At 46.6% G+C, this 27,537-nt stretch overlaps 1 protein-coding gene across 6 annotated transcripts in view; it reads right to left on the minus strand.

Moving 5' to 3' along the window:
* Window positions 1-1,823: 1,823 nt before the first annotated feature.
* Window positions 1,824-27,537, minus strand: part of LOC141165633 (survival motor neuron protein 1-like) — a 101,735-nt gene continuing 76,021 nt past the window's right edge. For all 6 annotated transcript variants that reach the window (XM_073651395.1, XM_073651381.1, XM_073651388.1 and 3 more), the window contains one exon: window positions 1,824-1,898. In XM_073651395.1, the coding sequence (XP_073507496.1) occupies window positions 1,833-1,898 (66 nt within the window). In that variant the 3' untranslated portion in view covers window positions 1,824-1,832. The remainder of the gene's footprint in view (window positions 1,899-27,537) is intronic.

Genomic DNA, 27,537 nt, shown 5'->3' on the forward strand with positions numbered 1-27,537 from the left:
TCATAAATTTCTGAGGGATGTCAAGTCTCATCTCATATCAATGCTTCATTAAAAGCAGCACAGCTCAGACTTTTCATGTATCATGCCAAAAACCCTCTGCTATTATTGTGTGTATGTGTGTGTATTTGGGGGTTGGTTGTAGATAGACTGTCAGTAATCAAGTCTCATGGAGTGAAGGCAGCTGTAACATCCCTGGCGGCGTGCTTGCATGGCTTACCATCTCTCACCATGCAAGACCGCAATCTTACCTTTCAGGCCAGGCTGCACACTTTGCTCCAGTACCTGCTGTTTGTATGTCTCTTGTCTGCTGGCTTAGGGCGTCGGCGCTGTTGCTTTCTGATTCTTAAAACTACAGTGTGCGCAGTCCTAATGCGTCCCCAGCCTATTGCTGTGAGTCACTGGATACTTAAACCCCCTCCACCCAGTAGGAGGGGCCTGAGCAACACTTTCTTACAGTGTGTTCTGTGCAACTGTGTGTTGCCAGGTCCTGTCCTGACTCTAGTCTGTTTCCGCCACCCTGGGGGCTGAGTACCCAGGGCCGCTACCTGTATCTCTGACTTCTAGTCTGTTTCCGCCACCCTGGGGGCTGAGTACCCAGGGCCGCTACCTGTACCTGTGACTTCTAGTCAGTTTCTGCCACCCTGGGGGCTGAGTTCCCAGGCTCGTTCCTGTATCTTGTTCCTGGTTCAGATCCTGTCTGAACAGTGTCCTAGTCCGTTACTTGTATGTCTCTATGTCTGTATCTTCCCTTTTTCCTGGAGTATCTGAACCTGCACCTAACTCCAACTCGTTGTCTCTGTACTTCTGTTTGTGAGTTTTGTGTCCACTCGCTACTTCATTGCAAGTACTTTGTGTGTATCTGGTTCTGCTCGTTCTGTTTCCCTGCTCTGTATCTAACTCCTGTGTTCCAGCCATCTTCTTGTGTTTTTCAGTCTGTTCCATGTGAACAGAGCCCTGTCCTGTCTACCGCATCTGCGGGTTTTGCTTTGCCCTGCTTGCTCACCGCACCTGCGGTTTTGCTCTGTTTTGCTTGTTCACCGCATCTGCGGGTTTTGCTCTCCCTCTGCTCGGTTCCTCCCTAGTTCACGGAGTCGACTGAGCCGCCGTGCGACCTTGGTCGGATCGGGTTGATACTTAGTTACGCCCCTCCAGGCACTCCTCGGTTCATGGTACAGTGGGATCACTAATCACGCTCACGCTAGTCTGCCCGGTTGTGTGCGTAACAGCAGCAATAACACGGAGTTCACATTAGCCATTGATCAGAGCCTTTGGGGTTCTCATTGCTGTAGGCTGGGCGACAAAGTTTATTGATTCTGAATGGGGGAGATCATAGCAGATAGCGTCAGACCCTTCTAGGCCGGAGCTCAGAAAATAGAAAAAGAATTACAACTGGAGTGTACAGACAGGAAAAATGGTGATAAATGCTTCATGAAGATCACATAGTGATTAGGAATATTATTATTACTCCAGTGCACACCCAGTGACTTATTCTATACAATATTGACCTGAAATGATAAATACTTTAAACTTAAATCTCTGCTCTTATATGGCTACATGCGCTTAACATATTGGCCGCACTGCACTATATTTTTGTATACACCCTTGCATCATGTAAACAGGATGTTCTATTTCTTAATTCTGTTTGAAAACAGAGAAATTCTTATTTCCATGTCTATACGACACATGGAGAAAAGAAAGGATGATGATACTCTACTTCTAGCCAGACCTTTTGATTTCAAGTGAATTTATAAAAATCAAACATTATACATTTACCCATTCCTAGAAGATAAAAAGCCTTTATGGAAGTGAAAAAACCTTCTTACCTGATCATGCTATTTTCTTCTGGAGCCTTTTTTAAGGTTGGGTCTCAAAGCTTCAGCACGACCCTGTTTTAGACCCTAAATAGCAAACAAATTAGCTTTAGTAGGAGTTAATAAAGCTTTGTTTATAGCATGGTTAAGAGGGAAGGAAGTGATACACAGAGTGCAGGACGGGCATGTTGCAGGACTTTTGAAATACAACACATACAGATCCCTCCCCACCGTCCTGTAGAATGTAAGCCCGCAAGAGCGGGGTCCTCTTCCTTCTGTACCAGTCTATCATTGTTTATTTGTTACTGTAAGGCTGTGTGCCCACTATGCGATTTTTAAGCGTTTCCGCAGCGGCAATTCCGCCACGAAAACGCTTAAAAAAAGCTTGGTAGAAGGCCTGCCATGTTCCCCAATGATCATCCGCATGTGCTGTGCACATGCTGCGGAAATTTACGCTGTGGATTATCATTGCGGAAAAATCCGCAGCACTACCATTAATTTTGCGTAATCGCGGAGTTTTCGCCGCCATTGACTTGCATTGAATCGCTTAATATCCGCATGACTACATGTGCACATGCGGATATTAAGCGATTCAATGTGCGGATGGTAACCGGGTCTGGAGAAGAGGAGACTCTCACCCAGACCCGGGTACCATAGTACCTGTAAAAAAAAATAATTTAAAATAAAAAAAAAAACATTATACTCACCTTCTGATGGCCCCCGGTCTCCGGTACGGTGTGTCCTGGCTCCCCGATGGCTCACGATGGTGTAAAAGGACCTTCCATGACGTCATTTAGTCATGTGACAGGTCACGCGACTGCTGACGTCGGCGGTCGCGTGCCCTGTCACATGACTAAATGGTGTCATAGAAGGTCCTTTTACACCACCGCGAGCCGCCGAAGACACCGGAGAAGGAGACCGGGGGCCATCAGAAGGTGAGTATAATGTTTTTTTTTATTTTTTACCATTTTTACTCTTTTTTTTAACTTAACTTGGTCACACTATATAAATCCATGCCGGTTGCATGGATTTATATAGTGTCACCAAGTTGTCAAGCACTTTTCCAAGTGATGCTAAAATCGCTTGGAAAGCGCTTGACAACCCGCATGCGAAATCGCATGATCAAAACGCGTGAGAAACGCTTGTTCCTGGCTGAAAAACCGCATGTAAAATCCAATGCATGTTTCTGCAAGCGAGATGTAGAAACGCTCAGGATAAATCCGGAGCATTTCTGCATCGTGGGCACTTAGCCTAAGTGATATCTGTATCTTGTATGTAACCCCTTCTCATGTACAGCACCATGGAATCAATGGTGCTATATAAATAAATAATAAGAATAAGAATACAATTTTAAAAGGAACATTACAGTAATGTCTTAATATCTATACTCAGGGGTGGATTAAGAGTAGCCAGGGCCCCGGGCAGTTTAGAAGGTGTGGCTCCCCCAGTACCTGATGTATCACGTGACATGTCACATGATCCCCTTTGATAAATCATGTGATAGTTTATGTGAGTAACATACAGGTGGTCTGGTGCAGATCTGTAAACGGAAAATGATAGAGATAGCGGCGCACAAATTTTTTCCTTATGTCCTCGCTATACACAACATAGCGCTATATATAATAGAGCAGGGGTGGGAGATTAATTTTCCCAAGGGGCCACATGAGAGACAGCGACTGTTGTGGAGGCCGAACCAACAGGCTGAAATTAATTCTGCTCAATATTAATACTAACATATTAATTACAACTATTTTTTTACATTAATTGTATGACTTAATATTGAGCACAATTAAGTATGCTGAAATCCCCCTATATACAGTATGAGACCCTACATACAATATGAGCTTCAACATAATCCCCTATAAACAGTATAAGACCCACATAGCTCCCTATACACAGTATGAGCCCCCATGTAGCCATCTATATACAGTATAAAACCGCAAGTAGCCATCTATATACAATATGAGGCCACACGTAGCCATCTATATACAGTACGAGGCCACACGTAGCTCCCCAGATACAGCATGAGGCCGCATGTAGCTCCCCAGATACAGCATGAGGCCGCACATAGCTCCCCTAATACAGCATGAGGCCGCACATAGCTCCCCAGATACAGCATGAGGCCGCAAATAGCTCCCCAGATACAGCATGAGGCCACACGTAGCTCCCCAGATACAGCATGAGGCCGCACGTAGCTCCCCAGATACAGCATGAGGCCGCACGTAGCTCCCCAGATACAGCATGAGGCCGCACGTAGCTCCCCAGATACAGCATGAGGCCGCACATAGCTCCTCATGTACAGCATGAGGCCGCACGTAGTTCCCCATGTATAGCATGAGGCCGCACGTAGCTCCCCAGATACAGCATGACACCGCAAGTAGCTCCCCAGATACAGCATGAGGCCGCACGTAGCTCCCCATGTATATCATGAGGCCGCACGTAGCACCCCAGATACAGCATGGCGCCGCACGTAGCTCCACAAATACAGCATGAGGCCGCACATAGCTCCCCATGTACAGCATGAGGCCGCATGTAGCTCCCCAGATACAGCATCAGGTCGCATGGCGCTCCCCAGATACTGCTTGAGGCCAAACGGTGCTCCCCAGATACAGCATGAGGCCGCACGTAGCACCTCAGATACAGTATGAGGCCGCACATAGCTCCCCATATACAGCATGAGGATGCACGGCGCTTCCCATAAACAGCATGAGGCTGCACGTAGCTTCCCATATACAGCATGAGGCCACACAGCGCTCCTCATATACAGCATGAGGCCGCATGCCACTCCCCATATACAGTACGCGCACACGCAGTCACGCACACACACAGTCACACGCACACACGGGTCATGCACATGCAGTCACGTATACACATGCAGACTTGCACGTATACGGGTCGCAGAAATGTGCACACACACAAACATAGAGTCATATACAAAGACAAATACATAGACGCTGTGACAACATCACTGACAGAATACTGGAGGGGAGATATGTTTCACTGAGGCTAATAGCTTCAGTGATGTGAAACGTGGAAGTCTTCTCCTGCATGGTAGGTGCAGAGAGGGTTAATCAGCCATATTTAAAAGGGCATGTTTTGTTGTGAATGGCTATAGTGCGGGCGGGAGGCCATTCACCATATCTCAACTCCAGAGTGTGGTCTGGGGTTTAAATACTCGGCCAGCTGAGGCATTCAGTGTTCAGTATCTGGAGACCAGCTCCAGAGAGAGGAGCTTGTGTTATTTTGTGCTAACCTGAACCGTGTGTTTTTGCTAACCCTGAGTGACTAGACCCCAGCAGGTACAAGGACTATGCTGGACATTTCTTTGTTTTGCTATTATGCCAGAAGGGCCGTGTTTATTTTTATGAACTCTATATTGGTTTATGCCGTTTAATAAACCAACAAGAAATTTAAAAGAGACAGTGTTCCGTGTCTACCTTCGTATGCAGCCGAGTAAGCCAATCTACCACAGATTGCGGAGAATGCGGGCAGTGTTCCCAGCGAACACGTGTGACTGCTACAAGAGGGACTGCATGTCCTGGGTGAAGGCGGCAGTGAGCCAGGAAGCGGAGTCAGACAGCATGGAGGACCTGCTTAAGAACCTTATGAAAGCCCAACAGTAGCAACAGCTGACCCAACAGCAGCAACAGATGGCCCAACAGCAGCAACAACTGGCACATCAGGAGATGAGTAAGCTGCTGATGCAACAGATCCAACAACAGACGCAGCAGCACCTGCAGCAACAGCAGCAGCAACAAGACCAGTACCGACAACAGCAGCAACAGATTGAGTTGGTCAAAGAGGTGATTTGTCGGAGGCCGGCAGCCCCTCCCCCAAGTTCAGTGATGACGACACATACTTCCGGAAAGCGGTAAGACGAGTGATGCAAAAAATGACCCCCGGGAGATGATGTGGAGCCTTTTTGACTGTGTTTGCAAGGGTACCAGAGCGGGAGAAGCTGACACAGGAGCTGTGGGCGGAGGAGCTGACCCCCTATTTGACTGGCGAGCCCCAGAAGGCTTATTATGACCTGGCCTTACAGGATGTCCAGGAATATTCCAAACCAAAAACTGAGATACTTGCACGCTCAGGGGTGACTATGTCTGTCCGAGCTCAAAGGGTCCACCACTGGGCATATTGCGGTGATAAACCCCCTCGCTCCCAAATGTTTGATCTGCTGCATCTGGTACAGAAGTGGCTGCAGCCAGAGTCCTCCACCCCAGCCCAGATGGTGGAGCGGGTCTTAATGGACTGATTTATCCACTCCCTTCTCAGGCCAGTGCAGATTTGGGTGGCCCAGGGGGACCCCCGAAATGCAGATGATATAGCGGGCCTAGTAGAAAGGTACCAGGTAGTCGAGAGGTCCCTGAGGAAGCCGGGTGTTGTTGCATCCCAGTACTGGGGTACCCAGAAGGAACCCGAATCTCTAAAGGGAGGTAGAAGAGCCTCCACTGGGGGAGTATTAGGTACCAAGGGGTCGCTGAGGGGTTGCCAAAAGCTGCTGGTTAGGATTTGACCTGTTGGAGATGTCACAGTCCTGGAAACATAGAAGCCCGTTGTCCTATGTCCTCCGAACAGATGGACTGCAGCATGGGGAGGCGCTGTTCGTATTATGCCTATCCAGCCTGCAGTGTGGACTATCAGCCCGGTGAGGGGCCGCCGACATGTCCAGTAACAATAAATGGGATACTGGTGTCGGGACTCTTGGACTCGGTGAGTTTGGTGACTCTGATAAGGGCCACACTCCCCCACCAGTTGATCCCTGGGAAGAACGTGGTCGTCCGCTGTATTCACAGGGACAGAGCCCTGTTGCCAGAACAGAAGCAGAAGGAGGGGGTCCAGCACCACTTGAGTGGAAAAATAGTTAAAAATCTATGATAAAAAAGCGCTTGGTCAGAAGCATGCTCACTGACGCATTTCGAACAAACAGTTCTTAATCCTAGTGTTGCAACACTCCTTCTGCTTCTATTTTGAATTATCGCTTGTTGCCAACACAAGATATATGGTCAGTGCATCTCTGGAGAACCTTTCTATAAGGACTGGTCAGCTGGATTCAATATTACCTTTGTCCTGTTGCCAGAGTGACTATAAAAACAAACTGCGGCACTGAGTCCCATGAGGTTGGAGTAGTTAAGGATCTGCTACATCCAGTAATAAAAGGGTGGGACTTTAGCCGGTTCTGGGACTTATGGCGGAAAGCAGGAGTACCATATGACTCAGAAAGGAGCCGGTTCCACCATGTTGAATCCCCAACACAATTAGAGACGGATGAATTCCCCGTGTGTCGAGAACGAGACAGTGACCCAAGAGGCCGAGATTCCTGAGTTGGTGGTTTCTGGGGGGAATTTTGGTACTGCTCAGATGCAGGATCTCACACTGAAAAATGCATTCGATAATGTGTCTGTAATAAATGGGGTAGCTTAAGAGCCGGGGGCTGACACCAGGTTTCCATATTTCACACTAAATGAGGAACTGCCTTATAAGGTCACTAAACCAAGAGGGGAAGTGGTAGAGCAGTTGGTGGTGACAGCGGGTCCCTATAGGTGTAGGGTGTTAGATCTGGCCCATTCTCATATCTTGTGTCACAGAGAGATTGTTAATTACTGCCGGTCCTGCCCCACCTGTCAGCTAACTACTCCCATGTCCCACTTCCGAAGTCCTCTAGTCAGGCCCAGACTGGCAATCTGCCGAGTCGGGCATATTCCTGGTGGGTCGGCAGCCCTGAACTTCGAAGTGGGCCGCCGGCTCTTTAAAACTTTTGACTAAGACCCCTGTGTGCGCGCGGTATCGCACACGCTGAAGAGGGACGGCACGGCCGCCGTGCGTGCTTGCACGCGCTGACAAGGCTACACGGCGGCCTTATCATCGCATGAGCTCGCCCTGGCGGCCCCTGTCATCACGTGTGCGTGTTGCGGCAGCCAGCTCTTGTTATCACGCGTGCGCGCAGCGGCGGTCCTTGTCATCATGCACGCAAGTGCGCACGGCGGCTGTGACATCCCTCTTCAGCGTGTGCGATACCACGAGCACACAGTGGCCTTATTCACCCTGGAACAATGTAAATAGGAGCTCAGCATACAGGTACGACTCCTCCTCTGGGTGGAGGGAACTGAAATGTACTAAGAGAAATCCAACAAAATCATATTTTAGTAATATTACAAGGTCACATTGCTGAAGACTGTGACCGCCACTGACTTCTTTAAGAAAATGCCCAAAATAATGTGGCAGAGATTAAAGGGGTTATCCAATGAAAGACACTTATCACTCATCCACAGGATAGGAGATAAATGTTTGATCGATTGTTGTCTACTTTTTAGAACCACAATCAATACAGAGAATAGAGTCGTCTGAATGAAGCAGTGATCATGTGTGATAACCACTCTATTCACTTGTATAAGTCTATGGAGTCAGCTGTGTATATAAAAAGTAAATGGAGCAGTGGTCACATATACTGACTACCTCTACATTCATAATGGGGGACGCAAGATCTCCATTCTCATGGTTAATTGTTATTGCAGTAGCAGGACCCCCACATATATAGTTATTACCTATCCTATGGACGTCACGGCCGCCATGCGTGCTAGCATGCATGATAACAAGGGCCATCGCGGCGCATGTGCGCGCTACAGCAGCCCTTGACATCAAGCATGAAAGCGCGCACGGCGGCTGTGATGTCCCTCGTCAGCGCGTGTGATACTGCGCACACACAGGGGCCTTTATTCTAAAGTTTTTTTCTGCTCGCCTGTAGCAGGTTATCGGGACCTTCTCCTCTACATGTCAGACGCTGCACATGCTGCAGCTCCTCATCCAGCCCTCCTAACTCCCATCTCAGGGATCTGGCTGTCGGTGAGTCCAAAGATAGAAACATTTTATATATATACACAGCAGTGACAGTTATACCTGTATAATGTACAGTATATACAATATATAGGTGATACTGCTACTGCTGTATATATGTTATGTAGGTGATACTGTGATTATACACCGCAGTAGCACTAGCACCTATATATTGTATATCCAGCAGTCTGTATACAATATATTATAGGTGATGTATACAGACTGCTGTATATACATTATATAGGTGCTACTGCTGTGTATACATGATATAGCCGATACTGCTACTACTATAATCACAGTATCACCTACATAACATATATACAGCAGTAGCAGTATCACTTATATATTGTATATACAACAGTCTGTATACACTATATTAGTGATATTGCAACTGCTGTATATACATTATAAGGGTATGTGCACACGATCAGTAATTGCTGCGGATTGCATGCAGCGCACTTGTGAAGCCATTATACTGCATAGAGGATTATGTGGTGCCCATTATTCTGTATGGAGGACCATGTGAAGCCATTATACTGCATGGAGGACTATGTGGTGCCCATTATTCTGTATGGAGGACCATGTGGGGCCCATTATTCTGTATGGAGGATTATGTGGGGCCAATTATACTGTATGGAGGACTATGTGGGCCCCATTATTCTGTATGGAGGACTATGTGGGCCCATTATGCTGTATGGAGGGCTATGTGGGCCCCATTATTCTGTATGGAGGACTATGTGGGCCCATTATGCTGTATGGAGGGCTATGTGGGCCATTATACTGTATGGAGGACTATGTGGGGCCCATTATTCTGTATGGAGGACTATGTGGGCCCCATTATTCTGTATGGAGGACTATGTGGGCCCATTATGCTGTATGGAGGGCTATGTGGGCCATTATACTGTATGGAGGACTATGTGGGGCCCATTATTCTGTATGGAGGACTATGTGGGACCCATTATACTGTATGGAGGACTATGTGGTGCCCATTATTCTGTATGGAGGACTATGTGGGGCCATTATTCTGTATGGAGGACTATGTGGGACCCATTATACTGTATGGAGGGCTATGTGGGCCATTATACTGTATGGAGGACTATGTGGGGCCCATTATTCTGTATGGAGGACTATGTGGGACCCATTATACTGTATGGAGGACTATGTGGTGCCCATTATTCTGTATGGAGGACTATGTGGGGCCCATTATTCTGTATGGAGGACTATGTGGGACCCATTATACTGTATGGAGGACTATGTGGGGCCCATTATTCTGTATGGAGGACTATGTGGGACCCATTATACTGTATGGAGGACTATGTGGTGCCCATTATTCTGTATGGAGCATTATATAGTGCCCATAATACTGTATGGAGGACTATACTGTCCGGTCTGCACTGTGTGCTGCGAGGATTCGCCGGTTTCTGAGCTATTGTAGAATTTACAATAGATATCACTCATGTAATGTAAGAAGTCAGTGAAATCTTTGGCATAGTACTAGACCTATATTTATGTGCATCATATATAAGTATCTGTTATTTTCATCCAGAAAAGTGGGCTGATTTTCTTCTCACTTGTCATCCATGTGCAGCCATTTTTTTCCTCAGCAACTATTAATCTTTTCCAGGACCATTTACAATTTCCTATGCTACAGAATTGTAATGTATTTGTAAATATTTGAATCAATTTGCAGCATGATTCAATTTTTTTTTCTCACACCATATTGGTATGAGAAAAAAAATATTTCTCTGCTCAGCCTCATTGCATAACATCGGTCAGTGTGCTATCTGATAGAAAAATAGATAGCACACACCTGATTTATATGCTTGTTTGCATGAGTCCTTTGTAACATTGGACTTCTGGATTGTCATTATTGATTTATTACATTTTACATTAAATAAATCTCAAAAAAACAGTTTAAATGGGTTATTCCAAGTTTGGAAGTTATCCCCTTTCTTCTGCACAGGGGATGACTTTCCTTTTGCTGTGGATCTGACCTCTGGGACCCCCACGATGCTGAGAACCAGAGCTCTGAAGAGCACGATGTGAATGGAGCTGTGGTTGATTATATGCACTTTTGCGCCATTTACATGTGGCTCACCAGATAACTCCTTTAAGAGAGTGATGAGGGGCACGACAAAATATAGCAAAATTCAGTGATCGGTGGTAATGAGTGTTATAGTATGTGGGCTGGTGGGGTTTGTGTGGCAGGGCTGCTTTTTTTGTCCCAGTCCGGCCCTGCCTCTAGTACCAGCTCCTTCAAGTTAGATGGTTTCTGCTGGTGAACAGCAATCTTCAAGTCTGACCACAAATTCTCAATTAGATTAATGTCTGAGCTTTGACTAGGCCACTCCAAAACATTTACATGTTTCCCCTTAATCCACACGTTGCTTTGGGTCATTGTCTTGTTGGAAGGTGAAACTCCGTCCCAGTCTCAAATCACTGACAGGCTGACAGGTTTTGCTCAAGAATATCCCTGTATTTCGCACCATCCATCTTGCCCTCGATTAGGACCCTTTTCCTTGTTGCTGCTGATGAAAAACATCCCCTCAGCATGATGCTGCCACCACCATATTTCACTGTGGGAACGGTGTTTTTGGGGTGATGAGCTGTGTTGGTTTGTCGCCAGACATAGGGTTTATCTTAGTGTCCAAAAAGTAAAATTTTGGTCTCATCTGACCACAGCTCCTTCCTCCATACATTTGGGGAGTCTCCGACATGTCTGTTGGCAAACTCAAAACAAGCCTTACACTTTTTGTGTGTAAGTAAAGGCTTTTTTTCTGCCCACTCTTTCATAAAGGCCACCTCTATGGAGTGTTCTTTCCATTTGATGATAATAGATTTGATGGTGCTCCAGGGGATCATCAGAGATTGCGTTATTTTTTTATAACCCAAACCTGACTTGTAGTTCTCAACAATTTTGTCTCTGACTTGTCTGGAGATCTCCTTGGTCTTCATGGTGTCGTTTGGTTAGCGGTGCCTCTTGCTTAATGGTGTTGCAGCCTCTGTGGCCTTTCAGAAAAGGTGTATGTAGCATCGGCGTCTCTGCCCCGTTCTAGGCAGAGACGCCGTCCCTCTCACCTCCCCGCTCCTGGCGCGGCGTCCTCCAGCGCTGCTCTCCCCGCTGCTTCCGGCACGCGCTCCTTCCCCGGCTATGTGCTTAGGGCGCGCGCGCGCTGCCCCTCTCTTAAAGGGACCGCGCGCGCGCCGTCCTAAGGAGTCCCCGGCCAATTGCCGGAGGACCTCCCATATAAAAGGCACCTCCTCCAAAATGGAGGTGCCCGAGCAATGTTGTAGCACTGTTCACTACTCTGCTTCAGCCCTCAGGTCCCGTTGCCAGTTACCTGCCAGATACCTGCCAGATTCCTGCCAGTCTGCTGTCTAATTCCTGCCTGATATCCTGCTACCTGCCTGCTAGCCTGAGGTCCGACGGTCTGCCTTCCAACTTCTGTCAGTCTGTCTAAGGACCAGCTTGCCCGCTCACCTGGGAGCGCACATCTTCTACCTGCCTGCTTGCCTACCAGGAGGCTCTGCCGTCACGTGCTGTGACCACCCGCCTGTCCAGAGATTCCTGCCCGCTCACCTGGGAGCGCTCATCTGCTACCTGTCTGTTGGTCTTCCTGGAGGCTCCGCCGTCACATGCTGTGACCACCCGACTATCCAGAGACTCTCGCCTGCTCACCTGGGAGCTCACGTCTATCATCTGCCGCCACAGGTCGTACCAATCCTTTACCCAGAGACTGCCCCGGTCACTTGCCGTGACCTCCTGCCCGTTCATCCAGAGACTGCCCCGGTCACTTGCCGTGACCTCCTGCCCGTTCATCCAGAGACTGCCCCGGTCACTTGCCGTGACCTCCTGCCCGTTTACCCAGAGACTGCCCCGGTCACTTGCTGTGATCTCCTGTCCGTTCATTCAGAGACTGTCCCAGTCACCTGCTGTGACTGCCTGCCCGTCCACCCTGGTCGCCACCCGCTCCCTTACAAGGACCGCCCCCTTGTATAGTAGCTCAGAGGTTCCGCCTCCCTGACCCGTTACAGTTTGCTCGGGCCATGGAACCCGGTGGCACCCAAGCTCCCTCGCTCTCGGACCTGTGTCATGAACTGTCCCGTCAGAGGTCCCAACAGGAGTCCATCCTGGGTCACCTGCGGAATGTCAATTCTCGCCTGGACACTCTGACTGCTCTGCCTGCAACCACCGCCAGTGCCATGACTCGCAATCCGGCAGCTCCACTGCCCACTAATAACATGGTATCCTACCCCGGACCCCGGCTTTCTGCACCTCCTCGTTTCGGAGGCGACTCCGCCCAGGCTCGGGGCTTCATAAATCAGTGCACCCTGCACTTTGAACTCCTGTCTCACCAGTTTAACTCCGACCGGGCCAAAATTGCCTTCATCATGTCCCATCTCACCGGAGAGGCCCTGGCCTGGCTAAATCCTCTATGGGAGAGAGGAGACCCCCTGGTGTCCGACTTGCCTGCCTTTCTCACGGCTTTCCGGAAAGTCTTCGACGAACCCGGACGGAAGACCTCATCCGCATCATCTCTGCTACGCCTCCGTCAGGGAAGTCTCACCGTGGGCCAACATGCCATACGGTTCCGTACCCTTGCCTCGGAGCTGGCCTGGGATAATGACGCTCTGGTTTCCGTCTTCTGGGAGGGTCTGTCCAGCCGTATTAAAGATGAACTTGCCGGTCGGGACATTCCTACCACTCTCGATTACCTAATAACTCTTGCCACCCGGATTGACCTGCGGTTCCAGGAGCGTGCCAAAGAGGTCACCCGTGAGAGGAGGTTTCCACGTCTAGCTCCTACTTTTCAGAAACCCGTCACTCCCTCCGTCTCTCCTGAGCCTATGCAGGTCGACCAGACCAAGATGGTCGGTTCTCGCCAAGAATCTCGCCGAGCCGAGGGAAGCTGTTTCTATTGTGGCAGTATGAAGCACTTCATCCGTTCCTGCCCGGAAAAGCCGGGAAACGCCAGTGTCTAGGACCACTCGGAGAGGTCGTCCTAGACAAAAGTAAGCCCTCTCCGTCTCTGACCTTACCGGTCTCTATTGCTTGGGGAGAAAACCGTCTCTTTGAACTCGCCCATCTGGATTCTGGAGCTGCTGGGAACCTCATCTCCCAGTCTCTGGTAGAGAGATACCATATTCCCACCAAGTCCCTGGCTGAACCATTGTCAGTCGCCTCCGTGGATGGAAGACTTCTCTCGGAGACCATCCTGCTCGTCACCGAACCCATAACCCTGCAGGTGGGAATGCTGCACTCTGAGGAGATCTCATTCCATGTGCTGTCCGGACTTTCTCACTCCCTGTTGCTAGGTCTACCTTGGCTCCAGACACATGAACCCGTATTGAACTGGCGGTCCGGTGAAGTACTCCGATGGGGTCCTGACTGCCATAGGACCTGCCTGGTCCCGGTCCGTCCACTTCGCCCTCAGCCTACTCCAGCTAACTTACCTGGTCTCCCGGCTCCCTACTGGCCCTATGCGGACGTCTTCGGTAAGAAGGAAGCTGAGACGTTGCCACCCCATAGGCCATACGATTGCCCGATCGACCTGGTACCTGGCACCACTCCTCCCCGTGGGCGTATCTACCCGTTGTCTGCAGCCGAGACCCGAGCCATGTCTGAGTACATTGAAGAGAATCTGGCTAGGGGATTTATCCGAAAATCTACCTCCCCGGCTGGAGCCGGATTCTTCTTTGTCAAAAAGAAAGACGGCTCGCTACGTCCCTGTATTGACTACAGAGGACTCAATCTCATCACGGTAAAAAACAAATATCCCCTGCCACTCATCTCTGAATTGTTTGACCGTCTCAAGGGCGCCAGGATCTTCTCCAAGCTGGATCTACGAGGAGCGTATAATCTGGTCCGTATCCGTCAAGGAGACAAGTGGAAGACGGCATTTAATACCCGGGACGGTCACTACGAGTACCTTGTGATGCCCTTCGGTCTCTGTAATGCTCCCGCGGTCTTTCAGGAACTAGTCAACGACATCTTCCGTGACCTCCTGTACTCCTGCGTAGTGGTATACCTGGACGATATCTTGGTCTTCTCTCCGGATCTCCCCACACACCGGAGGGATGTTCGTCAGGTCCTGCTCAGGCTTCGGCAGAACCACCTTTACGCCAAATACGAGAAGTGCCTCTTCGATCAGACCTCCCTTCCGTTCTTGGGCTATGTCATCTCCCAAACAGGTCTGCAAATGGATCCCGAGAAGCTCTCTTCCGTTCTAAAATGGCCTCGTCCTGAAGGTTTGAAGGCGATACAGCGATTCCTGGGCTTCGCTAATTATTATCGTCTTTTCATCCCACATTTCTCGTCTCGGACTGCTCCCATATCTGCACTTACCCGTAAGGGGGCTAACCCCAGGACATGGTCGCCTGAAGCCGAGGAGGCCTTCCTTTCCCTAAAGAAAGCCTTCGCCTCTGCTCCCGTCCTGCACCGTCCGGACTGTAATAAACAATTCTACCTGGAGGTGGATGCCTCCTCCTCCGGAGCCGGAGCGGTGCTCACCCAGAAGTCTTCTACCGGGAGAATGGTAACGTGCGGCTTCTTCTCCAAAATCTTCTCCTCGTCGGAGCGCAACTACTCCATTGGAGACCGGGAATTGCTAGCCATCAAATTGGCACTGGGAGAGTGGCGCTATCTGCTTGAAGGGGCTCTCTACCCGGTAATTATCTACACGGATCACAAAAACCTGGCATATCTCCAAAATGCCCAGAGACTCAATCCTCGCCAGGCCCGGTGGTCGTTGTTTTTTGCCCGCTTCGACTTCATTCTTCATTTCCGTCTGGCGGACAAGAACGTCAAAGCTGATGCCTTGTCCCGGTCCTTCCTGTCCTCCGATCAAGAGGAGGAACCTACGCACATCATCGACTCCTCCAAGGTGATGAATGTGGCCCCCTTGGATCTGACTCGTCTTCCACCCGGTAAGACGTTCATAGCTGTGCCAGATCGGGAGAGGGTTCTTCGCTGGGGACATTCTTCTAAACTAGCTGGCCATGCTGGCCAAAAGAAGACCTTCCAACTTATTACCCGGCATTACTGGTGGACTACCCTGCGTAAGGACGTGGTAGACTTCGTCGCGGCCTGTTCATCCTGTGCCCGTAACAAAGTTCCCCGACATCTACCTGCCGGCCATCTCCTGCCCCTTCCCGTACCTGCTGCTCCTTGGCAACACATCGCTATGGACTTTATCACCGACCTTCCAGTTTCTGCCGGTTGTACTGTCATTTGGGTTGTCGCTGACCGTTTTTCTAAGATGGCCCACTTCATTCCCCTGCCTGGTCTTCCGTCTGCACCCGAGCTGGCTAAAGACTTTATCCGCCACATCTTCCGTCTCCATGGTCTGCCCCTCCACATCGTGTCGGATCGTGGGGTTCAGTTCACCTCTCGCTTCTGGAGAGCCACATGTAAGCTGCTGGACATTACCCTGCATTTCTCCTCCGCTTACCACCCTCAGTCCAATGGTCAAGTGGAGCGGATCAATCAGATCTTGTCCAGCTACCTCCGGCACTTCGTTGATGCTCACCACTCGGACTGGGTGGATCTCCTACCATGGGCCGAGTTCTCTTATAACAACCATGAGAGAGAGTCCTCTTCCAAATCCCCGTTCTTTATAGTCGGTGGCCAACATCCCCGGATTCCACTTCCTGTCTCCGTTTCTGTGGACAACCCTGCTGCGGAGTCTCTTGTCAGTGAATTTTCTACTATTTGGGAGAGCACCAGGTCCGCTCTTCTTCTCTCCTCTGAGCGGATGAAGAGATATGCTGATAAGAGACGTCTGGATCCGCCCCAATTCCGTCCGGGAGACAAGGTTTGGCTCTCATCCAAACATGTGCGGCTCAAAGTACCCTCCTACAAGTTGGGTCCTCGATTCATCGGCCCCTTCGAAGTCCTCAGGCAAATTAACCCTGTGGCCTACAAATTAAAACTCCCGGCCACCCTACGGATCCCCAACTCCTTCCACGTATCTCTCCTCAAACCCGTTGTCTTTAACTTTTTTTCCAAAAATCCAGGTGCCCCTCCTGCTCCGGTTTCCGCTGATGACATCTTTGAGGTAGAGAGTATTCTGGCCTCCAAGAGGGTAAGAGGAAAAACCTTTTTTCTGGTAGATTGGAAGGGGTTTGGTCCTGAGGAGAGAACTTGGGAACCCAGGGAGAACATCAACGCCCCGCTTCTCCTTGAGAAATTTCTTTCTGGCCAAAAAAAGAGGGGGCCTAAAGAGGGGGGTACTGTAGCATCGGCTGTCTCTGCCCCGTTCTAGGCAGAGACGCCGTCCCTCTCACCTCCCCGCTCCTGGCGCGGCGTCCTCCAGCGCTGCTCTCCCCGCTGCTTCCGGCACGCGCTCCTTCCCCGGCTATGTGCTTAGGGCGCGCGCGCGCTGCCCCTCTCTTAAAGGGACCGCGCGCGCGCCGTCCTAAGGAGTCCCCGGCCAATTGCCGGAGGACCTCCCATATAAAAGGCACCTCCTCCAAAATGGAGGTGCCCGAGCAATGTTGTAGCACTGTTCACTACTCTGCTTCAGCCCTCAGGTCCCGTTGCCAGTTACCTGCCAGATACCTGCCAGATTCCTGCCAGTCTGCTATCTAATTCCTGCCTGATATCCTGCTACCTGCCTGCTAGCCTGAGGTCCGACGGTCTGCCTTCCAACTTCTGTCAGTCTGTCTAAGGACCAGCTTGCCCGCTCACCTGGGAGCGCACATCTTCTACCTGCCTGCTTGCCTACCAGGAGGCTCTGCCGTCACGTGCTGTGACCACCCGCCTGTCCAGAGATTCCTGCCCGCTCACCTGGGAGCGCTCATCTGCTACCTGTCTGTTGGTCTTCCTGGAGGCTCCGCCGTCACATGCTGTGACCACCCGACTATCCAGAGACTCTCGCCTGCTCACCTGGGAGCTCACGTCTATCATCTGCCGCCACAGGTCGTACCAATCCTTTACCCAGAGACTGCCCCGGTCACTTGCCGTGACCTCCTGCCCGTTCATCCAGAGACTGCCCCGGTCACTTGCCGTGACCTCCTGCCCGTTCATCCAGAGACTGCCCCGGTCACTTGCCGTGACCTCTTGCCCGTTTACCCAGAGACTGTCCCGGTCACTTGCCGTGACCTCCTGCCCGTTTACCCAGAGACTGCCCCGGTCACTTGCCGTGACCTCCTGTCCGTTCATTCAGAGACTGTCCCAGTCACCTGCTGTGACTGCCTGCCCGTCCACCCTGGTCGCCACCCGCTCCCTTACAAGGACCGCCCCCTTGTATAGTAGCTCAGAGGTTCCGCCTCCCTGACCCGTTACAGTGTATATATACTGACAGATCATGTGACACTTAGATTGCACACAGGTGGACTTTCTTTCACTAAGGATGCGACATAAGAAGGTAATTGCTTTCACCAGAAATTTTTAGGGGCTTCATAGCAAAAGGGGTGAATACATATGCTCATGCCAATTTTTAGTTATTTTATCCCATAAATTTTATTTTTGCCTATATTTTGCTGATTTCACTTCATCAACTTAGACTATTTAGTGAAGATGCATCACACACAAATCGGAATAAGAAATATTTAAACACAAGTTGTAATGTAAAAAAATTGGTAAAAAGCCAGGGGGTGAATACTTTAGCAAGCTACTGTAAAAGTAATGTATTGAGGAGGGGGGGGGGGGGGTTGAGAGATAGCATGTAATTGTAAAGATCTGGTAAGGGGTGGCAAAGAGCACATGTAATTGTAACGAATTGGGGATGTGGAAGAGAGCATATGGAATTGCAATGAATTGGATGGGTGGAAGAGGTGACATTTAATTTCAATGAACTGGGGGAATGGTAGAAAGTACATGAAATTGCAATGAATTGGGGTTGTGGGTGGGAAAGAGGACATGTTATTGTAATGAATTAAGGGTGGGAGAGAACACATGTTATTGGAATGAATTGAGGGTGAGGTTGGGAAAGAAGATATGGAATTACAATGTATTGGTAGAGGGGAGAGGACATGTAATTGTACCAAATTGGATATCTGGGTGGGAGAGAGGACATGGAATTTTAATGAATTGGGGGAAAAAGAACCTTGAACAGAGGCTTGTAATGAATTGGGGGAGGGGCACAGTGGCTAATTAATTTATATTTTCATTGGCCAGGAAGAAAGTGGCTAATTATAGTTAATGGGGGGTACAAAGCTGGCTTATCAATTTATATATTTATATTTTAAATGGTGGGTTGCACAGTCGCTAATTCTATATTAGTGGTGTGGATCTGTATTCAGGGGTGCAGTGTGGTGGACTTTGCTTCTGTCACAGGCAAAGTAGTAATGAAGACCCAGCCTAAATTTAACAATACGGCCCGTGACCCCCATTTTAGCTTGAGACCCCTGCACTACATTGTTTGAGCGGATATGTGCTGTTTATGTAACATTTCTATTCCCAGTAAACCTGTGCTGTATTCCTATTTGCCATACATAGATTTAGTGTGGATATACTGTATGTGCTATATATGTAAACCAGCTCTCAAGCAGTTCTATTCCTACGAGTTGTCATTTCACAGCATTGGTTGCAATGGGGAAAACCTCCAGATCTGGTCTACACTATATAGATTTCATAAATGAGGTCCAATTATTGTGGAGCATCTGTAGTACATACAGTTTATTTGTTAGTCAACATAGCCGTTTTTTGTGCAGTGAGTTGTAATTTTTAATGCCTTCATTCATTTTACCATATAATTTACTACAAAATGGGGAAAAAACACAATTCCACTATTGTTTTTTGGGGGGTTTAATATTTACAGTGGTCATTGTGTAATAAAAATACCCTGGCAGCATGATTCTCCAGGTCATTACATTACAACAATCACAAACTTGTAGTTTTCTTATTACACACCTCAATATTGAACATCACAAAGGAAACATACTACTCATAAGCTACTTTCCCAAGTGCATATATAAATGAAATGCCAAAACCACAAAAATGTGTCAACTCATTTTTTCATTAAAATTAAATTAGGGATTATACAAGTATATCATTTTCCATCCTCCCTACACAAACAGTAACCGTAATCAATAATCATGGATTTCTAAACCTAATATAATGCATTAACTAAGACCATTGACATAAAGGGGGTATGTAATTTAAATCTTGGTCTTGTTTTAACCCCTTCCCTCCCCCAATTGTAACAGTACATCCTAGAGAGGGTGTGAGTGCATGGAGAGGGATCAGGAGCTGAGTACCCTCCAGTGCAGGGAAGATCCTGGATGAATAATACAGCCAGCTGTCACTAGCTATGATACCTGCCATCTAACCACTTAAGTGCAGTTTAAGTGGCCATCCTGGTTGCTAGCCGTTCCAGCACACATTGCAATCTCCTACCTACCATGGTATTAGGATCAAATACTCTATCCCCCTTAATCACCCATGCCAGTGAACTACGGTTCAAATTGGTTATGTGGACTAAAAAACTAAATGAAAATGAAATAAAAACAGTTTTTAAAAAAAAAATATATATATATTATATATATATATAAAAACAAAAAAGGATTTGAATCACCTCCCTTTTCACTATCCACAAATACATGTTAAACAATTTTAAAAAAAGCATATTCAGTATTTGCAAGAGACCATAATATGAAAATATTAAATTATTTAGCCCATAAGGTAAACACTGTAAAGAAAAATGTTTAAAGTGCCTGAATTGCTGTTTTTTTTGGTTGCCACACATCCCACAAACCAGTCAAATCGTTGTATTTTGAAAAAACATTGATAAATAAAGTCATGGGAAAAAGGTGACACTAAGATTTTTTATTTTTTTTTACAGAGCTCTGAATTTTTTTAGCCACTAAGATACACTTCACAAGATTGAAATTGCAATACTAAGAAGGAAAATGTGTGGAATCATGGAAATCACAGAATTGATAGACACGTTAAAGATGTAATTCATGAAAAAATGGAAACAAAACATCTTGATTTATTCAGTATCAAGTATGAACACCACACACAAATACACACAGCTACACGCCATGACATTTTATCAATGAAGTTATTAGTGGTTGTCTGAGCAATATTCTGCAATGCTGAATGCATTTGGGCACACAAATCATCAAATTCATTGGCTTCCTGCAATCAGACAATTGAGGAGAGCAGAGTTGTGTCAGTACATGTTTCACAGGAGAAACCCTGCTCTGACCTTCTCTGTTCTTTTTTCCCTTGTATGAGGCCTCCTGCTTATGATTGGGCAACATCATACAAGGGACAAAGTACACGCCCCCAGAAAAAAAATCTCTGCTAATACCCTCCTTGGGCTTATCATAAATTATAATCTAAACTTTGATGTACAAGAAAAAATTATATTGTGGTACTGTGTTAGCTAGTCGATGTAAATACTTTTAAGCCCAAAGATGACAAAAGTATTCTAGGAGTGATACTTTTATTGGCTAACCAGGAGAATTATATTTGCAAGCTTTCAGAGCACAGAGGTTCCTTCTTCAGGTGAATAGCTATGAAAGCTTGCAAATATCATTTTTCTGGTTAGCCAATAAAAGTATCACTTCTAGAAATCGAAACTTTACAAGTTAATATCACTTCTAGAAATCGAAACTTTACAAGTTAATATCTCTGCAATAGACATAAATTATTTATAAAATGAAATCTTACTTTTATTGAATTCTGCATTCACTCTTCCGTTATGTGGCCAATTTAAAATGCTAAAACTTGTGAAATGTCCTCTTAAAGATGCGTGCTTGTACAAAGTACAAAATATGGGTATGGGGTTTGATATTAATTTTATAATTTTTTGAGTACATGTCAAAAATGTGAATATTGTCGTTGCGACCAGATTTGCAAAATGTCTAAAAAGTCAGGCAGTGAAAGTTTTAAACCCCTTTAAGCATCTAAGTGATGTCTTTTTAACCTTAAAGCAATATATAAAATTATTGTTTTTTTTCCCACAGAAACAAGTCTATGGCCCTAACAAAAGACTTTGACTAACTTGTTAAACCACTTGCACCCACCAATCATGATACAAAGTTCCCCTCTCTTTAATCAAACCACTTATATGCCAAGGTTGTTATTAACTGTCACCCTTGAAACTGTTTCAGAAAATGGAGTATTTCTCCCAGAAAATTATTGCAATTACACATGTTTTGTTACACACGTTTATTTCCTTTGTGTGTATTGGAACAAAACAAAAAAACAGAGAAAAAGGGCGAATTGGACATAATTTCACATAAACCCTCAAAAAGGGCTGGATAAAATTGATGGCACCCTCAACTCAATATTTGGTTGCACACCCTTAGGAATAAATAACTACAATCAATCACTTCCTATAACCATCAACAAGCTTCTTATACCTCTAAACTGGAATTTTGGACCACTCTTCTTTTGCAATAAATAGTTGCAACAGTAGAATGATGTGCTTTACCAAAAAGCTCTATCTTGGTCTCATCTGTCCACAAGACGCTTTCCCAGAAGGAATTTGGCTTACTCATCTACATTTTGGCAAACCACAGTCTAGCTATTTTATGTTTCTGTGTCAGCAGTGGAGTACTCCTGGTCTCCTGCCATAGTGATTCATTTCATTTAAATGTCGAAGGATAGTTCGTGCTGACACTGATGCACCCTGAGCCTGCAAGACAGCCTGAATTTCTTTGAAACTTAATTGTGGCTGCCAGGGGCGTACATAGGAATCATGGGGCCCCATAGCAGAATTTCTAATTGCCCCCCCCCCCCCACAAAAAAAAGTAAAATGTAAATAATTGTCGGGGGGGTCACAGAAGAGCATATCTCCCAACTTTCTAGCCATTACATTGTAATTTTCCTCCAGTTGAAGTCCCAGACCCTCTTTCACTGTCCCATAAAATATGATGGCAACAAAAGTGTCCCCCAAACACAGTATGATACCCCCATGGTGAATTCCTCCACATTGGCCTCCAAATGCACAGTATAATGACCCTACTGTACCCACCTTCCCCGGAAAAGTATGTTGACCCCAACACAGTGATACCCCCATGGTGAATTCTTCCACATGCGCAGTATAACTACCCTACTGTACTCCACCTCAACTCCCAAGGCAAAGTATGGTGACCCCAACACAGTATGATCCCCCCAACTGTGAACCCCACACAGCCCTCCATGCAATATAACAGGCCTACATACAGTATAATGGCCCCCACACAAACCTTCACACTCCACAGAGTATAATGCACTCCTCATGGTCCTCAACACAGTATAATGCACTCCCCATGGTCCTCCACACAGTATAATGCACTCCCCATGGTCCTCCACACAGTATAATGCACTCCCCATAGTCCTCCACACAGTATAAGACACTCCCCGTGGTCCTCCACACAGTATAATGCACTCCCCATGGTCCTCCACACAGTATAATGCACTCCCCATGGTCCTCCACACAGTATAATGCACTCTCCATAGTCCTCCAAACAGTATAAGACATTCCCCATGGTCCTCCACACAGTATAATGAACTCGCCATGGTCTTCCATGCAGTATAATACACTCTCAATGGTCCTGCACACAGTATAATACACTCCCCATGGTCCTGCACGCATTATAATATACTCCCCATGGTCATGCACGCAGTATAATACACTCCCTATGGTCCTCCACACAGTATAATGCACTCGCAATGGTCCTCCACACAGTATAATGCACTCGCCATGGTCCTCCACACAGTATAATGCCAGTCCTCCAGTATTATCAGTACTCACTGAACTAAAAAATAAATAAATACATACTTACCCCTCCTTGTTCCCCCGCTGCTTCAGTCTCTACAGCGTGTCTCCTCTCATCACTTCAGCAGCTACCAGCTCCACTGCTTGACCCAGCGTGGCGCGTCATGACGCCGCTGCGTCAGACGCAGAGGAGGAATGATGGGAGAGGGAGCGTCCCATGACCCTCCCTTCTCCATCATTGCTTTCAACTGTATCGGCATCTGCCGATACAGTTGAATGCAGAGCGAAGGGTGCGGCGCTGACTGGCCAGAGAAGCTCACGGGCCCCATAGCAGTCACGTGGACTGTCACCATTGGCGGTACGCCTTTGGGGGCTGCTTATCCACTATCTAGACTATCCTGCGCTGCAGCCTTTCATCAATTTTTCTCTGCCGTCTATATCCAGGGAGATTAGCTACAGTGCCACGGGTTGTAAACTTCATGATTATGTTGCGCACCATGGAAAAGGAACATCAAGATCTCTGGAGATGGACTTGTAAATCTCCCATTTTTATCTGGTTTCAGGTGTGATTTTCATATTGCAAACACCTGTTACTTGCCACAGGTGAATTTGATCGTACATCACATGTTTGAAACAAAAGTTGTTTCCCCACAATTTTTGAAAGGTGTCAACAATTTTGTTCGGCCCATTTTTGGGGTGAAATTATGTCCAATTTGCCTTTTTCTCATTTTTTTTGTATTGTTCCAATACACGCAAAGGAAATAAACATATGTATAACAAAACATGTGTAATTGGAATAATCTTCTGTGAGAAACACTTCATATTCTGGAACAATTTCAAGGATGCCAACACTTAGTAACATCACAGAGGCATAATAATAATGACTCATTCTATTACATCCTGAGATGGCAAATTGCTAAATAAGATTTTTTTGTGATGGGGTCACATCTCCACAACACCGTATTACTCTCTACTCACTTATTACGCACTATGAATAGTAAATAATGGTAAATTAAATCTACCATGTATGCTGTAGGAATTTGCCACAAGTGCTTTAGGAACTTATAGATCTTCATGTTACTATTATTTTCAAGGAAGAGGATCATTCAATTCATGGAGAATCTTGAATCTGTCAAATTGATTGATTTCTTGTTTCGTACAGCAAACATTGAGATATTCTCTTTTTCATTGTTTCTCTAACATGAGAACCAGCAAACTTCACTCTGAATCATTCACCTTGAAAATTAATTTATACACTCCTAATAGCTACGCATTGGGAATATGTCCAATTAATGAGAACCAAGATCCTGTACTTTCAGTCTAGAAGAAGTGATCTTAAAGTGAACCTGTGTGCTGATAAATGCTGCACAATCCATGGACAGCATGTATCAGGCACTGGTTGTATGATTTCAGTAGCAATTACAATAGCAAATCTTCGCTCTCCATGCACACAGACATGGGAAAGGAAACACTGTATAACTTGCAAGTGGTAATGGAATATTCAGGATCCATTGCGGTAAGTAGTTTCTTCGTTCAAACTGATGTTCAAAACTGGAGTTTTTCTTTAAAGGGAACCTGCCAGCAGCATTTTACTAAGTAAAGTACAGACAGGGCCATATTGCCGCGGTCATACTGATTAACCCCTTAACCACCGCCGATATGCATTAAAATGGCGGTCGTTAAGGGGCCTTATTCCCTTACTGCAGTTTTAAAATGGCAATCGAGAATAAGGGAACAGCGCCGCCTGGCGGCAGCAATTCCAGCGGGTGTCAGCGTTATGTGACAGCTGACACCCTGCAGTATCGGCGCCAGCCGGTTTTGTGACCGATCGTGGCCGATAAACCCCTTAAATGCCACTGTCAATCGCGACAGCCATATTTAAGTTGTTACAAGGAGGTCACAAGACCCCCTTAGTAACCATTGGACCCTGCGATGAGAATCAAAGGTCCCGATGGTTACTGTGCTACCCTGAGATCTTGTGATGATCCTAGGGTACGGTGGCCGCTGAGATCCAGCAAAAAGCTGAGCCTCACAGGTAGAGTCAGGCTGAGTCCGTGACTCACTGACTGCTCTCATGCACTGCAGTACACAAGTAAGCAGTGTATGAGACCAGCAATCAAAATAAAAATTATACATGTCCCACAGTGGGACTTAATAAAAAAAAGTAAAAAAAAAATAAAATAAAAAATGCAAAAAAGTAAAAAAAAAAAAAAACACACAAAAAAGCACACACAAATCACTAAAATCAGTTTCGCCACTCAAAATGCAGCGTTTGTGATAAAACAAAAATAAACAAAAAAAAGTACACATAATTGGTATGACCGTATCTAGAACGACCCGCTCTATAAAACTGGAACATTATTTATTGCGTTTGGCGAACACAGTAAAAATAAATAATAAAAAACACATAAAAAAATGACACTTTTTCATCATACTGATTCACAAAAAAGTCAGTAAAAAGCGATCAAAAAGTCATATGTAAAAAAAATCGGTATAAATGAAAACGCCAAACAGTCAGAATATGATGATGCAAAAACAAATTAATTTTTGTAAAATATTGTCTTTAGTCTGTAAAAATAGCAAAGCATTAAAAAAACAATATAAATCTTGTATCGCTGCAATCGTACCGAGCCGACAAACAAATCCGTCTTATAACTTTTACCGCACGGTGAACAGCGCAAAAAATAAAAAACAATAACTGAATTGCTGGTTTTTGTTCATTCTGTGTCTGAAAAATCTGAATAAAAAGTGATCGAAAAATATTATGTGCCCCAAAATGGCACTGCAACTTGTCCTGCAAAATATACAGCTCTGTTCGCCAAAAAATAAAAAAGTTACAGCTCTCAGAATATAGTGACAAAAAAACTACTTTTTATGAAAAAGCGTTTTTACTGTATGATAGCAGTAAAACCTTAAAAAAAACAATACAAATCGGGTATCGCTGTAATCGCACCGACCAGGGATTGAAGCTTGAAGAGGACAATTTGCATATTCCAGGTGCCTTCTGGGAAAAGCGAAGAGTCTCCTTCAGCTAGAAGATCGTTGGGTACAGCCGGGACCAGCTGCTTGGAAAGCATCGCCAAACCGCGCGCCTTGTTTATCCTAGGGTATCACAAGAAAGAAGACAGACATCAAGTCAGCAGGGACAAGGAGCAGCATGGCAGATGTGACAACCTACATGGTGAGCTGCAACATGTGCTACATGTTCACAGATCGACCAGAAGCTGAAACCAACTTCACCTGCCAGAAGTGTAGACTACTGGCTCTTTTAGAAGAAAAGGTGCGGGGACTGGAAGAAAGAATTGCGACATTAAAACTCATCAAGGAAAATGAAGACTTCCTGGACAGAACAGAAGCGTCACTACTGGTCACGGAAAGTGAAGGAAGCGTCCGAGAACCTCCAGAGGCAGACAAGTGGAGGCAAGTGACCAAAAGAAGCAAGAAGACCATGGAGACACCACCAACCACACAACTGAGAAACAGATTCCAAGGACTTGTGGAGGACGAAGATGGCACACCTAAGGATGAGGAACTACCAGCAAGCAAAAAAGAAAAGAGCACCCAGAAACACCCAGAAGCGACAAGAAAAAGGACAGCCAAGAAGGGAAGAAGAGTGGTGGTGGTGGGAGACTCACTACTGAGTGGAACAGAAGCAGCTATCTGCAGACCGGACATAACCGCAAGAGAAGTATGCTGCCTCCCAGGGGCGAAGATCAAGGATGTTACCGATAGGATACCGAAGCTCATCAGTTCCAAGGATGTCCACCCATTTCTTCTGATACATGTTGGCACCAATGACACGGCAAAGAAGGACCTACCGACAATCTGCAAGGACTTTGAAGCATTGGGGAAGAAAGTAAAAGAACTGGATGCGCAGGTAGTTTTTTCTTCTATCCTTCCAGTAGACAGGCATGGCGTCAGGAGATGGAACAGGATCCTTGATGTGAACAACTGGCTGAGACGATGGTGCAGACAACAAGGATTTGGATTCCTGGACCACGGTGTGAATTACCTCTATGACGGACTCCTTGCCAGAGACGGACTACACCTCAACAAACCCGGGAAACACACATTCGCCAGGAGACTCGCAACACTCATCAGGAGGGCGTTAAACTAGAAGAAGAGGGGATGGGAAGAAAAACGCCGGACACGAACATGCAACCAGAGAACATACTAATGAAAGATATGAGGTGCGACAAAGAAGGTCCAAGACAAGATACTTGGAAGGGAGGTAA

The sequence above is a fragment of the Phyllobates terribilis genome, unplaced genomic scaffold (assembly GCF_046119375.1).
Source record: "Phyllobates terribilis strain yellow unplaced genomic scaffold, ASM4611937v1 Scaffold_1__5_contigs__length_1240528914, whole genome shotgun sequence".
NCBI classification, from domain to species: domain Eukaryota; kingdom Metazoa; phylum Chordata; class Amphibia; order Anura; family Dendrobatidae; genus Phyllobates; species Phyllobates terribilis.